Below are 15,338 nucleotides of genomic sequence, written 5' to 3'. Positions count from 1 at the left end.
ACCCGCTCTGCGACCCTCCAGAGCGGGGACAGAGCGCTTCCTAAAATCAGACTTTACAAACATCATCGTTTTATAGACAGAGCCCCCTCAGTACAGCTGTACTGCAGGGAACACAAGAGCTGCGGTAGTGAACGTGATCCCTATTCTGCCGCCAGAGAAAGAAGCGTTGCCCGGGGGCTCGGTGTCGGACAGTCCTGGAACAGGCAGTTTATCCCACGGAGGCCATGATCACATCCACCGGGAGCTCCTCTCCGCTGCGGGCAGTGACCTGCATCGTCACAGTGTCGGTCAGAACGAGACGAGACCGTACCAGGAGGTCATGGCCACCCCGGAACACACCTGGAGGGAAAGCGGGAAGAAGGGTGAGCGCTGCCCTGCAAGCCTGAGAACGAAGGGTGGCAAGGGCAGGTTACCCAGAGGTCATCTGGCAAATCCCCAGCCCTGGGCCAGGAAACACCCCCAAGCAGCACACTCCCCATTCATTGTAACGCACCTGGGACTGTTGTTAATGTAAAACTCACGAAAGAGAAGTCTATAACAAGCTCTAGCTGAGAAGAGGCCCAGGCACTCCTTCAGTGACTACCAGCCACTCAGCTAAGAGCTCAAGGCACTCCAATTTTGTCGGCAAGGGTGCTGCACCTTCCCCCACAGGCTGACCCCACAGAGGAAGACAGCAAATTCCACCCAGCTGACCCCAACATCCTCCCACCCCAGCACCCTCCCTGATCCCAACACCAGCAGAGGCAGAAATCATGGCAGGAACAAGCCTCCAAATCCCTCCCAGAGCGCAGCGGGCTCCATCAGACCCTCCTGCCTCGATTTTCAACAGGCAGCTCTGTGCAACCTCCCAAATTGCTGCTCCTCAAGCAGAGACCTCACCCCCCAGCTCACCTGCTAGGTACAGCGTGTGAGAGTTCTTGTTATCTGGCACTTTATCTGATCGCTCGCATGGCTGCATCCCCAGGAACTTCACAATATTACTAACCGCCTCTGTTCAGAAAAAACACATAAAATGGGCTCCATGTCGCAGGTAACTTAACAGGGGCACACAAAGAGCATCTAAAGGTGATGCAAACCCTCACTACATGTTAGGGCTCACGTTCCTTGTCCTGAGGGGCAGATGGCATTGGCCAGTATCGTCTTTTTGGAGGCCACCAGGGAGGCAAAGGCAACACACAGAAAACCCACTGCCACACGGCAGTTCTGTTATCTGATGCAGCAAGGTGCAACAGAAACAGGAGGGTGAATGAGTCAGACAACAGAAGCAGAGGAGCGCAGCTGGCTGCCTGCTTTCTGCACAGCCCCGACGGCCTGCTTGCTGCTCTGGGGAGTGATGCAGAAGGAAGGAGAGGCAGGTCTCCAGGAGGAATCTGAGAAGGCCTGAGGGCAGGCACTTCAAATCCCAAGGCACTGTACAACAAAGCACAGAAATGGCTATAGGACAAGGACACTCTTCTAAGCCCTCAAAAGGACTGAGCTTTTACAGGCTTCTCAAAAACAACAAAAGGAGTCTTTAACACATGGTGAAAGAGAAGAGGGCGTACACCACAAGCCTGCTCACCAACCTCATGTCTTCTGCTCTTTGCATCTTTTTTTATTAGTCTTGTGTCCTAAGGTCAGAGCATCTCCTCCTTTCACAGAAGGAAGGTGGGAGCTCACAGATGAACTCTGGTCTGTCTGTTTGGGAGGGCAGAGTGTGAAAGCAAAGCAGGATGTTCTCTTGCCTCCCACAATCCAGCTTGGTCTCCACAGGACCCAGAATACTAATTTTTTTGAAACCTGAACTAACTTATCACAGTAACTGTAGCTCTGCATTTAACAGCTGTAGTGAAATGGCTTGTGAAGGGTTTTGCCCCATTAGTCTTTCAGGGAGAGATCTGCACCTCCAGACTCTGCCTGCTGGAGGGAATGTTAAGAGCTCTGCTGGGCTCAGACACCCCCTTACCTTCAAGGGTTTTAATAGCAGACAAAGTAAAGGTTTCTTCCTTTTCATACTCATCACCCACTTCATCCCAGGCTGCTCCGAAGTTTGGCTTCAGAACTCGCTGGATGTGATCAGCCACCGTTACCTCCAGGTCTTCAAGCTGGTGGCAGAAGAGATCCAAGTGAAACCACAGATGCTCCTAACCCTGCTCTCTCCAGAGCGAGCTCTAGACTGGATTCCCCAAGATCAGGTTAATGTAGGAGGCTGCCTCCACTTCCACTCATTAGTATGTCAGGGCAAGCCCTGCCCCTTCTGATTTGTTCATGCAAACAACGCTTGCTTGAACTACTGCTTGGCCTGGGAAAGCCACTGACCATGCCATTTCCAGGGTTCATAAAGCCCACTCCCATTCTGAGCACAGCCCTTGGCTTGACAAAGATCAAAGCAGACAAACCTCCAAAAGAGAGGACAAAGGCCAAGAAACAGCTGCTGGTGCTCACACAGACGTAGTGTTTGTTTCCCTGAAATGTACATAAGCTTGTACTTTGCCCTTCTGGCCCATCACTTTCCTGGCTGGTAAAGCACAGCGAGGCACTGTCGGACACAGGCTATTGCCCAATGCTGTGTGCTGGGTTAGCTGAACTGCGACTGCGTCTGTGCAAGGCAGAACCGAGCCTGGCTCTCCAGAGCACGTATCAAAGAGCAGCCGGTGCCAGAGCTGGCCAGACACCAGCCTGCATTCATTTCAGCAGTCGCTGCAGGAAAGAATCTCCTCCTGATTCTAGCTGAAACACATGGAAGAGTTTGTTTAAATATCACTCAAATGCCATGGTGACTGGTGGGAAGCAGAGAGGGGAACCTTGCACGTTCCTTTGGGAAAAACCCTCCCCACTCCTGGGAGGATGCGGCGTCTTCAGTGACTCACTGCACAGCAGTGCCTCTAATCAGATTTGCAGCAGTGTCAGGCAACACAGAGAAAACAGCCTCTGGAGCTAACAGGGCAAGCTGAGGTTGTGTCACATCATCCCTTCCTCTTTGGAGGGTAAACACCACCCTCTGTGAGCCAGTCCCAGTCTCTGACCAAACGTAAGTTCAGCTTCTTCCTTTGTGGCAAAACAGCCTGCCTGGGAACAGCAGGTGCTCCTGCAGCATCGATGTTTTCATACATCTCAGTGCTGGAGAGGAAAAAGCCCCACCTTCCCCAGGGCAAGAACAAGGACAGCAATGTGCCTGCATCAGGCAGGCCACCAGGCAATTAACTGTGCCACCACAGGGAGCAACTCACGGAGAACAAAAGATGTCCAGCAGCCCTCTGTCTCCACAAACCTGACTGTCCAATTGCTGGAGCCCGTGGGGCACAGCCAGCCAAGCCTGGAGGACACAGCGTGGCCTCCCAAACATAGGTATCCTGCACAGTCAGGTGCCTGCCTGGAGAGCAACAGGAGGTTCCTCCAAAAGAGACAAAGCAAGCTCTGCAAACCCAAATCTGCATCACAGGCACAGCAAGAGCCCTCTCTTCACACGATGCCGCTCACATCAGTGTCAGTGGTCACATCATTCCTTGCAGGGGTCTGAGTACAGATCACAAAAACCCTCAAAATAACAGCAGTTTCCATGATTAGACACACGCCCAGCTCCTTACCACATACTCATCCTCGTAACCCTCGTCATCCGTCTCACCCGTGTTGGGATCACAGTCCTTGACAGTGAACTTCATCATGCAGCTGAAGGTACAGGCCACTGGAGGCGGGGGGAGGCAAAAGCAAAGTTCACATCACCACCAGATCTGCACTTTCCTGTGGCACAACGGGGCTGGGAGATTTGGGGCAGATGTGGGTTCTCTCCCTCACTGTCAGCAGCACAGGCTTAGCCAGTGCCCTGGAGAGGGCTCTCAAACAGTCTGTGTCTGTCAAGGACAAGGTATTTATCTGTAATATTAAGGCTAGCAGACAGTGATAAAGACGGGTTCACGATGGTTTTACAAGACCATAATCCTCAAGATTAAGAGGTATTACTGATGAACCCCAAGTTGTGCTGGGAATACTAACTAAACATGTCCCACCAGCACCTTGTGAAGAGGCAAGATCCTTATCTACGCATCAGTTCATGCGCCTCTGAAATGAAACCACCTTGCACTGCAACGCGGCAGCTGATGAATACCGCTCGGCTGGGAGAGGAAGCGATGACTCATCCCCGAGAAGATGGGTACCACTGCACGAACGGCAGCAACACACGCAGGTGAGCAGGCCCAGAACACAAACCAGGGAGCCCAAAGCACAGGTACGGCCTGGTTCATGCTCTGGACAGTGACAAATGACAGGATGTTCAGTTCAAACAGACATCCTGAAATCCTAGCGGTTTGTCTGAAATACCCCTCTGCTGCTCCGAGCATCTGGGCACTCACAGCACTTTACAAGTACCAGCCTCCCCACACACAAACACAAAGAACAGATAGGCTAAAGGACACGCCAGGGTGCACGGGAGAAAACTCAGCAGAGCTGAATGCCCATCTGCCAGCTCTCACAGCCTGACTTGACATTGCTACAGCACCAGGGAACCAGGAGAGGAGAAGGGAGGCCTGACAGCCCCCAGACAGCAGAGAAGTCGTGCTCAGCATCACTCAGGGCTGCACCCACACACAGGCTATAAATATCTGGCTAGGATGCAAGGTAGAATGTGTGGGGGTGAGCAATACGGTACACTTAACTTGGGGAACATCAGGAAAACACAGAGGGCAAACTGTTTACCTGCTGTCGGATCCTCTTCTGAGAGTGCCACCAGCGTGTAGCAGGTACCCGGCTGGTTGTACACCAGGGTTTTGGCAGGTACGTAGCCAATGACCTCATACCCCTCTGTTGGCTCCATCTGCACCGTGACATTCTCCAGGATCTGATCGTTCAGGGTGTTCGTGCAGTCAAACTAAACAGGGAAGGGGAAAGCAGCGACAGCTTGAAGCTGAAGACCTAATAGCAGACTCACTTTAGGCAGAGTGGGAGCGCGGTGTCCATTTGTGAACCCCAAGCTCTTTGTGTTTCAACAGTGTGCCTTGCTGTCAGCTGGCTGGTCATAGCTCTCATGTACTCCAGTTTAGTCACAGAGCAACTGTGACTAAAAACCACTCATTTAAATGTTTTAGGGGAGAAACAGCAAACTTTTTTTTTTTTTTAAGGAAACAGCACTCAAAATGAACCAGCACACAACTATTCAAGGCCTACCCTCTGCAACCAAGGCAGGAGCACAAATTCAGCAAGGGCAGGGATGTGTCAGCTTCTGCCTGTTTCTGTTCACCAGTTTGTACGGAACTTTTTCCTCTAAATGTACTTTGTCCTTTCCCCCTGGATGGCAATTCCTAGCTTAACTCTTTGCTGTATGGAAACACGAGTACTGTGCTGCCTACATCTTACTCAGTGCTACAGGGACTCAGCGCCCCACAGCAGATGGGAGGATGGTCCTTTTCACAGCTCAAGCTAGGGGTAGTTTGGGCAAGTTTCAGCAAGCTCAATGGTTTCAGCAAGTCTCAACTTGCTGATTAGACTTCGTTCCAGCTGCAATGACAAGTCAAACTCATACAATTGCATCTGGTGGATGGACAACAGAAACAAAGATCAACCCCTGTGAGGGCTGTGTAAGCAGTTCTGAGCTTTTGAGGAAGGAGCTGGCTAAGGACAAAACACTGCAGTTCACAAGCTGGCACAGGACTCGCTGTGCCTTGAACTCCCTGAGGCCCAGGCAAAGATGCTGGCACATCAATCCCAACAGCTCCAATGTAGCAGCAGGGTGGTACAGCCAAGGCAAAGACACACAGGAAAAAAACACCTGTGCTACACAGGCTAAAACAAAACATAGGGGATTAAGAACTCTCCCCCACCACGTCCCTTTCTTGAATTCCCTTTTCAGCCCCTCAGATAAAGCTTCACTCTTTTATGTCCAACACACGTGTTTGGGGACCTGAGGAAAGAACATAGCTCCCCTGGACCAACTGCTCAGTGAGAACAGCCCCATCTAGTGCTTCTCCCATTTATTTGGACTGCACACGTAAGCACTGCTCAGCCACACACACACACACACACACACACTCCCTAATTGATTTTTTTCTGGGGCTCTGCTGCCCTGGTTAAGAAAGGACTCCTCATTGCAGTGCCATGCTGTGAACACAAGTATCCCTGAGCTACTTCTTCCCAGTGGAGTGTTTAACAGGTCAGGATCTTATTTTCCAGTTCTCTTTCAGCACCACATGCCATAGCTACCCACCTGGAACACCATGTGGCTGATAAATGTGTGCTTGGTGCAACGAACCACATACTCTGTTTCTAGCTCTGTCAGGGCAACAGGCTCCGGGGAAGACTTGAAGAGTGGGCCCAGTCCCCGAAACTCTGGGATTGCCCCCAGTTGCTCTGAAAGAGATGACACAGAAATCATTGCCTTCCCCAATGTTAGCAGTTAGGTGTTAGCAGTTTAAAAGGCCTCATTTAAGCTGCCACAAGCTGCTGCAGCAAGGAACTACCCATTAAACATCCACAAACGTTCACTAGGGACTTCTACAATTAAAGACAGAATCACCCTTTGCCCACATCTATTGCAATCTGGACCAAACAGGATAGCAGGCACCCCCACTCCCTGGTGTGAACAGCTGACAAAGTTGGGAGCCCATGTCACTCCCCAAAAGGACATGGGGAAAAGCTAGAAGGGCTAGGCGGGTTCAGCAAGTGGTGGCTATTTTGTTCTCACATACAGGGGTAGAAGAGGCCTTGCATTAGTTTACCTTGGAATATTTCTTGCCGTGTTGCTGCCACCTTCTCTGGCTGTTTGACCACAGCAACAGGGGCATTTTCTGCAAGAGAGAAAGAAAGAAAATAAACGACAAAAAACCCCTCAAAATATTTGAGGGTGGAGTCAGAAGTAGCTAAATGAGAAAACAGATTGTCTGGAGAGGGCTTTGACCAAGTAAAGGAAGAGAGCTCATTTCTCATCTTGCTATGGACTAGACACCCCTATTTAGCTTCCTAAACACCTCTAGAACTGCAGCAGCTCCAGTGAGGATTACCAACTACTGCTATTATTAGAATGTGGACTAAACCGAAACACTAATGTGGGGGGCAAACAGATTTGCTGGCCTTAGTCTTTACAGAGGATGTAATCCCACAAAATTCAAATAGGATGGGGCTCAGCAATTCTCAGCAGGCCCAATACTGTGCAAGGGCTGGAGCTGCTAGGGAATCACCAGCAGTCCAGACTAGCATTCAGGGGACTGCTCCTCACCTGCTCTTTGCTCAACAATAGGAGCTGTTGCCAGAGGAACAGATTTCAAGTCAAAGGGTTTCTCGGAGGGCTCCAGGGTGTACTGATGCAGAGCCCTCTCCAGGCCAGGGATGGACACTGTCAAACCTGGGGATAGAAAGGACAGGCCACTGAAATCACAGATAATGCCAGCTCTTTGTCACTTGTTAAACCAGGAAGGAGGTTCAGACTTGTTTTGAGGACTGCCCCCATTACCATTCAGGATGTAGCCAGCATTGAGGGCTTTCTGCTTCTGCTCCAGAACATTCAGGTAGAAGGTCGCTCTGTCTCTCACTTCATTGTCATCATCCATCACACACCTGAGAATAAAGTGGGAAACTTGCTTCAAGGCAAGGCAACAGAGCCCACGCAAACAAATCCAGGTGACTAAGCCATCTTACAGGGCCAGAAAGAAAATGCCATAGAAGACAACCAGCAACCTACTAGTAATTGCATTAGACAAGCAATTGTCCACCACACTTGGCTTCTCATGTCCACTTTGGCGCACCGAATGCAGCGGTGATCCCATCACAGGATCCCAGGTACCTACTGCACTCTCCCAGACCCACAGCTAGAAGAGACTAGGCACACATGGGGATGCTAATAAGCTCGCAAGCAAACAGAGGTTTTTCACCCAAGGTGTTGAGCAACTCTGAGATACAACTCACCTTTTCAGTAACACCAAGATACTGGGTAACATCTCTTCATTCTGGGCTCCAAACTTGGCCAGGGCACTTACAGCACCTGTAGCACAAGTCATGAAAACAGAATTAGAAGGCAATCAAATCACCTGAAGTTCACTCCATTTCCTGGCCTTGTTCAAATGCCATGTCAGAGAAGCCAGCACCAGTATAAACCATTACTGTGACTAGAAAAAGGCAGATGTATTTCAGCAAAGTGCTCTGCAAACCTCCTCAGTCTAGTTTCAGAGTCATTGCATCTCCCTCCCCATTTCTCAGCTGCAGGCCACCTCTTCCATCAATACTACAGCAGGGTCTTTGCTGTGTGAAAAGATCTGCTCAGGATTAGAGTGAATCACAATCCTCAAGAGCAGGGGTCCTAATGCACTGTATTTCCTTGAAGATCTGTCACGGGGCAGACAGCTTTCCAGGTCTGTCTCTTACCTGCCCGGACTTCCTCATGCTCCAGGACAACCCTGTTGTAGATGAAGCGAATGTATTTGGAGGGGTTATTGGTTTTAGGTCCCTCCTGCCCCAGAAGGTGGAGGATACGAGTGGCCAGCACAGTGAACTCGCAGTCCTCAATGAATTCGCAGAGGTGAGACAGGCCTGTCTCTTTGCTCTCCGAGTTCTCCTCAATGATGCTGATGATGCAGTCCACGATGGCTCGCTTGTATTCAAAGCCACCCTAAAAAGCAAAAGGAACTGCTCAGCTGAAAATCTCAAAGTGTTTTAGAGACACTGAAGCAGCCAGACAGGAAAGAATTTCCTTCAAAAAGCTCACCCACACTCGATACTTTTAATCTGTGTTTGAAAGGAGAAGGGCAGTGATGGTGCCCCCACTTTTGACCCTGTTTACACCCAGAGGGCCAGCTAATATTCAAGCTCTCTTCCCAGCTCCCTTCAGAACAGCTGCAGTGAAAAAAAGAGTTCTAAGGGGGGTAAAAGAATCCATCCGCCTGAAGGGTTTAAATCTTCTTCAAAATCCTCTGCTGCTAGAATTAGTGCATAAAAACAGCCATATGGGAGGAGAAAAAAACCCCAGCCCTCTCCCCTTTAGCATCAGAATCTGAGGATGAATCACAAGAGAAATATATTAAGGATCATATCTGCCACAGCAGGACCCAGCAAACAGCCCCATTAGCGTGGTAAGACAGGCAATCAATATCTCCGCAGGCACACCCCATAACCTGACACGCTGTTAGTGCTCAGTTATCTTCAGACATTATTTACTAGTGTCCTCAATACACACCAGGGATTAAACTGCGCACTATCCTCCACCAATTACATGTACAGCGCTGGGCATTTGGGGGATCTTTCTGAAGCTACTTTGGATTAAAAAGCTGTAAAACAGAATGGTTTGAACTACAAAACCACATTCAAAAATATACCATCCACCCACAGAAAATCTGGGAAAGGAGAACGGTCCATTTTTCACAGAAGTAAAATGAGAGGCTCTGGTTTGTTCCTAAATGAAAGGCTGTAATTGGCAGAAAGTGATGTCAGAGCAAGCGGTGGTGCCAGCTGTGTTGCAGGCACATTAGCTCATTTAGAAATGGCCTCAGCAAACCTCTGTAAAGCTCTTTCTGCAATTTATGTCTGACCGAATGCAGAGAATGGTTACAGGTACTCATGAACCCTTCGCTGCCACAGCACACAGGACAGAACAAAAGTGGTTCTGTGTCATCAATAAATAGGTTGTTACCGAATCTTGTGTACAAAACAAAACTTCTGCTGTTCAAATGTGAAACACACATAGACTGCCAACAGATCTGCTGTTGCCTGCATTTGCTTTGAGAGTTAATAAATCCCCAGAAAAATCAAAGAATGAAAACCACATTAAAAATATGCCTGGCAGTATGTGTATAACTATTGTGCACAGCTGGACACTTCTGCCAGTTAGGCTGCAAGCCTTCTAGAGAGTGGCTCGTACTGAACAGCGTTACCAGTAAAAGCTTGAATCTCACAGGGGCTACTGTGCAGTCCTGCAGTTCATGCATACAAACAAGGAACACAAAGCAGTTGTCCTGCAAACCTACCTCTTCCCGAAGCATAGTGAAGAGAAAGTTCATGAGGACGGCATGTTTGCGTGGGTACTTCTGACACAGCGCATTGATGGCCTGCACCACAACAACCTGCAGGAAAAGGGGGGCAAGTTAAAAAGGATTCTGTCTTACTGGGCAGGAAAAGAAAAAAAATTGAATTGTGTCAATTTTGTGCTGGTCCCTAGTCTGGAAGCCATGGGTTTGATTTTGCCTATCCAATAAATGCAGTTCCATGAGGTACAATCCTAGGAATTGAAGGAGATTGATCTCTATGCACTGGCCAGCCTCTAGGAAAAGCCCAAACCCATTGAAAATAAAAAGAAAGATATTTAAATCTTCAAGGGCTTCTCCACAGAAGACAAGGGGTGACTTTGGAGCTGGGTGCTGTACGACTGAGGCATGGCTTAGGCCAATACCCTCATATTTTACAAATATGCTGCAGCCCAGCTGCTGGAAGGGGATCCATGCAGGTTTCAGTGAGCACACACAAGCATGGACAAAGATCAAGAGGTTTCTTCAGGAACCTGCATGTCCCTCCTCCTCCCACTTCCTTACTTTGAACTCATCTGAGATTTCTGACATGAAAGAGGAGATCTGCTTCATGAGCCGGTCAATGCTGCTCTCACTGCCAGTCTTCAGCAGCGTGGTAATGGCCAGGGTGGCTATGCTGCGGTTAGAGTCCGTCACAAGGTTCTCCAGGTCGAGATTACAGGCTGTCACAGCAGATGGGTGCTTCATGGCCACCTAGAGCGGAGAGGGAAGAGTGGAAATCTCTGAATATACTCAAAAGACCCAGCTGGCAAAAAACACTAAGTCTTGATAAGCTCTTGCTCCTTCCTATAAAGATAAATGCTTTAGACAAACAACCCATCCAAGGTTAAAGTAACAGGCTCTTTCCGCAGAATTGCATCTCTTGCTGGAACAGAAGCAGTAGTAATAAAGTCTTTTACTATTTTTAACTCTCTCATTCTCCTCTATGTGTTAAGGTTCAGATTCTGCAAAGAAAGCTATGAACACCCACCAAAAATTCATCGAGTCTAGCTGTGCAGAACAGCTTTGTGGGTGGAAGTACAGCAGTTACCAGACATTGCCATTCTGTCTTTTTCTTTTTAGAGTTGACAATGTCAAGGGAAAAGCTGAAGCAAAGACTGCCATGGAGCACACAAGCAGCAGCATCAAGGTTTGATCCTTATTTTAGGAGGAGCTCCTTCACCATAGGAAGCTCAGAAGGGAAAGCAGTAACAAGCAAGACCAGTGACGCACTTACAAGGACCTGTGAAAATGACTGCTTTTTTTTTTTTAGCTTCTGTAAAAGTGTTCTTGGAGGTTTTATTACACTCAGAAAGCAACGAAATGTAAAGCTATAGCCCAGGGCAGAGGTTATTCACACAAAATGATCAGACGATTTGGTCCTTTTCTGAAGTCTGCACCTCCCCACACATGGGAAACTATTACAGCTCCCAAGAGACTGGCTCCTACCTTGTTGAGGGTACGGACGGCTGCATACCTCAGCGCTGCTTTCGGGGAGCTGCAGAACAGCTGCAAAACTGCAAGGTTTGAAAAGCAACAAAGGCAGATGTTTAGATAATCCATTATAGAGAAGCATTTCATACCTAAAGCAAGAGCTTCAATGAAGAGACAGCTGCGAGCACAAGATAACTAGACTCACGCTTAAGAAGCAACTGTGAATTTACCAGCTTCCTCCCTCCCTGTTGTCCTCTTTGCCACACATCCCTGCTGACAACTACCTCCTACCCACCTCCCTCTTTTTCCATGGTTGATGGTTTCCATGTTGCTCCTCCTGAAAGCAAATTTCATCACCTCCCTGTGCAGAGAGGTGACACAGAGCCTCCCTACCTGCCAACAGTCCCAGCTCAGGAGAACCTTTGGACTGGACTGAGCTGGGAAGGCAGGACCCCAACACCTTGACTTCTTACACAGTTACACTCAGTCTAAAGCAGGGAGATTTATCACTTAGAATTCACCCCTGTTTCACAGGAAGAAACAAACCCCTCCAGCAACCTACAGTTGAACACACTAGGTAAATACCTTTACAGGAGCAAACCTATTCACACACACCATAGGCTCTCAGCAGTAGCATAGCATCAAAGGGTATGGCAGCATTACAAGCCTGAAACTACACAAGGTCCTTGTTTCTTGGAGTAATCAGCAGATGCCACCACTGCAGGCCCATGATCCCCTCGGCATTGCCATGAGCGCCACATTTACCTGAGACAGCTGGGGCCAGCTCTTTGGCTGTGCAGTTGGGCAGGTTAACTATGGCAGATGCAGCTTCATAGACCACCATCTCATGCTTGTTTCTGAGGCAGCTCTCAATGAAATTGAACAGGGGGCTATCACGGCTAGGGTACAAAAAATGCACAAGAATGAATTAAAACAAAGGTGCTGATAGAAAAGAAGAATCCAGCAGCAGAAATGGGCAGGTTACATAGCCCGTGGGAAGGTAAAAGCAGCCATAAGTCCACTGTCCCCAGATATCACAGTGGTCATTGTACTGTAATTCCAGCATGCTTGGGCTGGAAGTCAAGCTGCCTTCTGAGAAGATATCCTCTGCCTTACAGGCTAAAGGGAACCTCCCTCAATCCTCATGCACACTGAGAGTTGACTGTACATACACACTGCATACATGGTAGCCAAATAATTACCAAAGACAGTGAAAATGAAGTAGAATATCTCAATAAAGAACAGCTATGAAAAACAGCCCAGAAAAACAAAGTATTTGATGTAGAAACACACAGGCAAGACTCACAGAAGCCATCTTATAACAACCATGAAAGCACCCTGAATGCACCCTGAATTTTCTCTGCTGCCTTTTACTCAACAATGACATGGTAGAAGCTTCATGCTGCTCTTTAAAGACAAAAATAATTGCCCTCATGAGATGGCAAATGAGCCTGCAAGAGGAGACGGAAGCAGGACCTGAGGAAATTCTTCCAGCAGGGCAAAGGAGCCCCCTCACCTGCCAGCCTCCTCCTCCAGCAGCTTGCTGGCTATTCGAATCATCATGCAGTAGGCAAACGGTGACTTGAGGCCATGGCGTGTGAACTTGCTGAGCATCTTGTTGACTGCCAGGCGGTCGTTCTTCCGCACATGGTAGAGCAGGCCCAGAGCATGATACTGTGCAAGAAAAAATGATCATCACAAACCCACAGTGTGTTCTTTCCACTTTTATCCCCTCTGTTGCCCAGAGGTGCCTGGCTGAGCTCTAGCAGTTTGCTCCACTCCCAGCTGCTGCTTGCCATTCTCTGTGCTATTAGCGGGTTTCCTACCTGCACCATGATATTGTCACTGGAAGCTGCCTCCTGAGCCTCGTTCACCCAGCGTTTTACCACATCAAAACTGGTCTTCAGCAGGTGCTGGGGAGAGACAAAGCCATAAGCAATCTGTGAGAGAAGCATTGAGGAAGCTCTGGGAAATCACAGCTCATATTAAACAGCAATGAGCCTTCCCCATGAGGGTGCTGGTAGCAGCTACTTAATAGAAGAGCAAGGGATCAGCATGCAGAGACCTGGCCATGACGGTTGTGGCCTCAAGAGGTCGATGATATCCCAAAAAGTCAATACCAGTCCCTCAGTTCACAAAGGGGAACAGCAACAATGTGAAACCCTGAAACTCTTGAAATGTCCAGGCCCACCACAGCTGGCTGCTTCCCAGCTTGGCCATCCCTCAGGCCCGCCCTGCAGGGAGCACATACCAAGGAGGACACCAGAGCAGAGCTGGATACACTTGGCACTTTGTCAACAATCGCCTGCTTCATGTAGCGCTCAATGGCCTGCAACATAGTGCTCTGCAGGGAGAGGGAAACAACGGCTGATACAGAAAAGCTGTCAGGAGTGTGAAAGGTGAAGGGTCTAGGGCAGCCCCAAGGGAAAAGCAGCACTTACATCAGTGATCTGACAGAGCGCTCGCACAGCAGGGCCTCGGTAATTGTCATCCTTCCCAGTCATGTCTTTGGTTAAGCTGGTTGAAAACAGGAAGCTCTCAATGCTGCGCTCCTGAGCCAGCAGCTCTCAGGTGCACGCACAGCGCACGCAGAGTGGCAGGCAGCCAGAATCACAGCTGAACGCCAAGCAGGCAACTGTGGGTCCTGGGCAAGTCCCACCAGGGTGGGAAGGCAGGCAGAAGAGATCAGTACTCATGTTCCAAGCCCATCAGCAGGCTGCGTGGGCTCCTGATCACCACAGGAGGCTGGAGCACACACACACCTCTGAGGCATTTGCCTTCCTTACTGAAGGCTCATTCCTGCCCTTTCCCCAGGATCCTGCTCAGTGTGAGACCATCTGTGAGGGGACAGGAGTTCATCACATCTCAGCACTTGTGACTGGCTGCTGCCTGCTGCATGGCCTCAGTTCACAGCAGACCCTGTAGCCTCACGCTCCTGTCTCCTGACATGGCACTGGCATTTCAGTGGGATGATCAGCAATTCAGGAATGACTCACAGGGGGAATTTTGTTCCCCGGTGAAGTCAAATCCTGTGTTGCTATCAGAGCAGTAAATCCTTGTCTACCTGTTAAAGGCTTTGAGATTTACACCAGAAATCTTCAAGGCATTCAGACAGGAAAGCAGGAGTTAATGAAATAGCCTTTTGCCAAAGGGGAAAAAACAGCAATGCTGCCACATCATGTAACCAAAAGAGACAATCCAAACACCCGTGGGCACAGGATATGAGGACACAGCACATTTCACATATGTCACTAGGAGTTCAGTGTCTGTATTTTAATGACCTCTTCTAAAGGAAAAATTTTTCCTCGCCATTCCCTGTCCTCACCCTACAGTTAGGCATGGGATTTATAGTTCTCTCCAAGAGGCTGGACAGGCATTACTGGAGGACAAGTGAATATAATGGTAAGAAAAGTGAAGTGACTGACCTGCTCGTAACAATGATTACATCTTCTGCAATAGAAGACATTTCTTTGATGGTCAGGTAACACATCCTGCGAAGAGTTGGCTGACAAGGAAAGAGGGAAGACAGACATCAGCTGAGAGGATCCTGGATAGGAAAGGATCTGTTTTCCCCGTTTCCATAATTCTATTGTGAGGATCAAGAACATGACACCTTCAGAGAGCCCCAGTGTCTGAGTGTAACAGATGTACAAACCCCATATTCATTAACACTACACCTCTTACTCTTCTAATTCCCTCAATCTTAGGGTGAAGCTGCAGAGATACTAGATTTAGCTGGATCTAGTTTCATCTTTGAACAAGGAGAAAAGCTTGAAATCATTAGCTAAAGGCACCCTGTTGCTTCAAAAGCAAGCAACTTATATTCCTGAGTCTGGAGATTTCTACGCTGGTCTCACTATTTTAACGCCTTGTGGTTTGGGGGATAACTAGTGATGGTACTACTGCTGTGGGTAGGTACTAGTTCCTGGCCTCCTCCAGGACACACTG

At 48.9% G+C, this 15,338-nt stretch overlaps 1 protein-coding gene across 1 annotated transcript in view; it reads right to left on the bottom strand.

The window, feature by feature from the left end:
- Positions 1-57: 57 nt before the first annotated feature.
- COPG1 (coatomer protein complex, subunit gamma 1) overlaps positions 58-15,338 on the bottom strand; it is a gene marked incomplete at its 5' end in the record, with an annotated part of 16,734 nt that continues 1,453 nt past the window's right edge. Inside the window, 20 exons of the mRNA XM_010182873.1 lie at positions 58-339; positions 892-990; positions 1,946-2,084; positions 3,567-3,664; positions 4,672-4,843; positions 6,176-6,318; positions 6,687-6,755; positions 7,184-7,309; positions 7,418-7,521; positions 7,870-7,945; positions 8,326-8,569; positions 9,921-10,016; positions 10,482-10,670; positions 11,406-11,473; positions 12,156-12,289; positions 12,907-13,064; positions 13,217-13,303; positions 13,642-13,734; positions 13,832-13,907; positions 14,816-14,895. Coding sequence (XP_010181175.1) covers positions 209-339; positions 892-990; positions 1,946-2,084; positions 3,567-3,664; positions 4,672-4,843; positions 6,176-6,318; positions 6,687-6,755; positions 7,184-7,309; positions 7,418-7,521; positions 7,870-7,945; positions 8,326-8,569; positions 9,921-10,016; positions 10,482-10,670; positions 11,406-11,473; positions 12,156-12,289; positions 12,907-13,064; positions 13,217-13,303; positions 13,642-13,734; positions 13,832-13,907; positions 14,816-14,895 — 2,382 coding nt within the window. The remainder of the gene's footprint in view (positions 340-891; positions 991-1,945; positions 2,085-3,566; positions 3,665-4,671; positions 4,844-6,175; positions 6,319-6,686; positions 6,756-7,183; positions 7,310-7,417; positions 7,522-7,869; positions 7,946-8,325; positions 8,570-9,920; positions 10,017-10,481; positions 10,671-11,405; positions 11,474-12,155; positions 12,290-12,906; positions 13,065-13,216; positions 13,304-13,641; positions 13,735-13,831; positions 13,908-14,815; positions 14,896-15,338) is intronic.

The sequence above is a fragment of the Mesitornis unicolor genome, unplaced genomic scaffold (assembly GCF_000695765.1).
Source record: "Mesitornis unicolor isolate BGI_N332 unplaced genomic scaffold, ASM69576v1 scaffold23104, whole genome shotgun sequence".
Classification (NCBI taxonomy): Eukaryota; Metazoa; Chordata; class Aves; order Mesitornithiformes; family Mesitornithidae; genus Mesitornis; species Mesitornis unicolor.
Note: the sequence above shows the minus strand (reverse complement) of the source record. Positions and strands in the feature narration are given on the sequence as shown.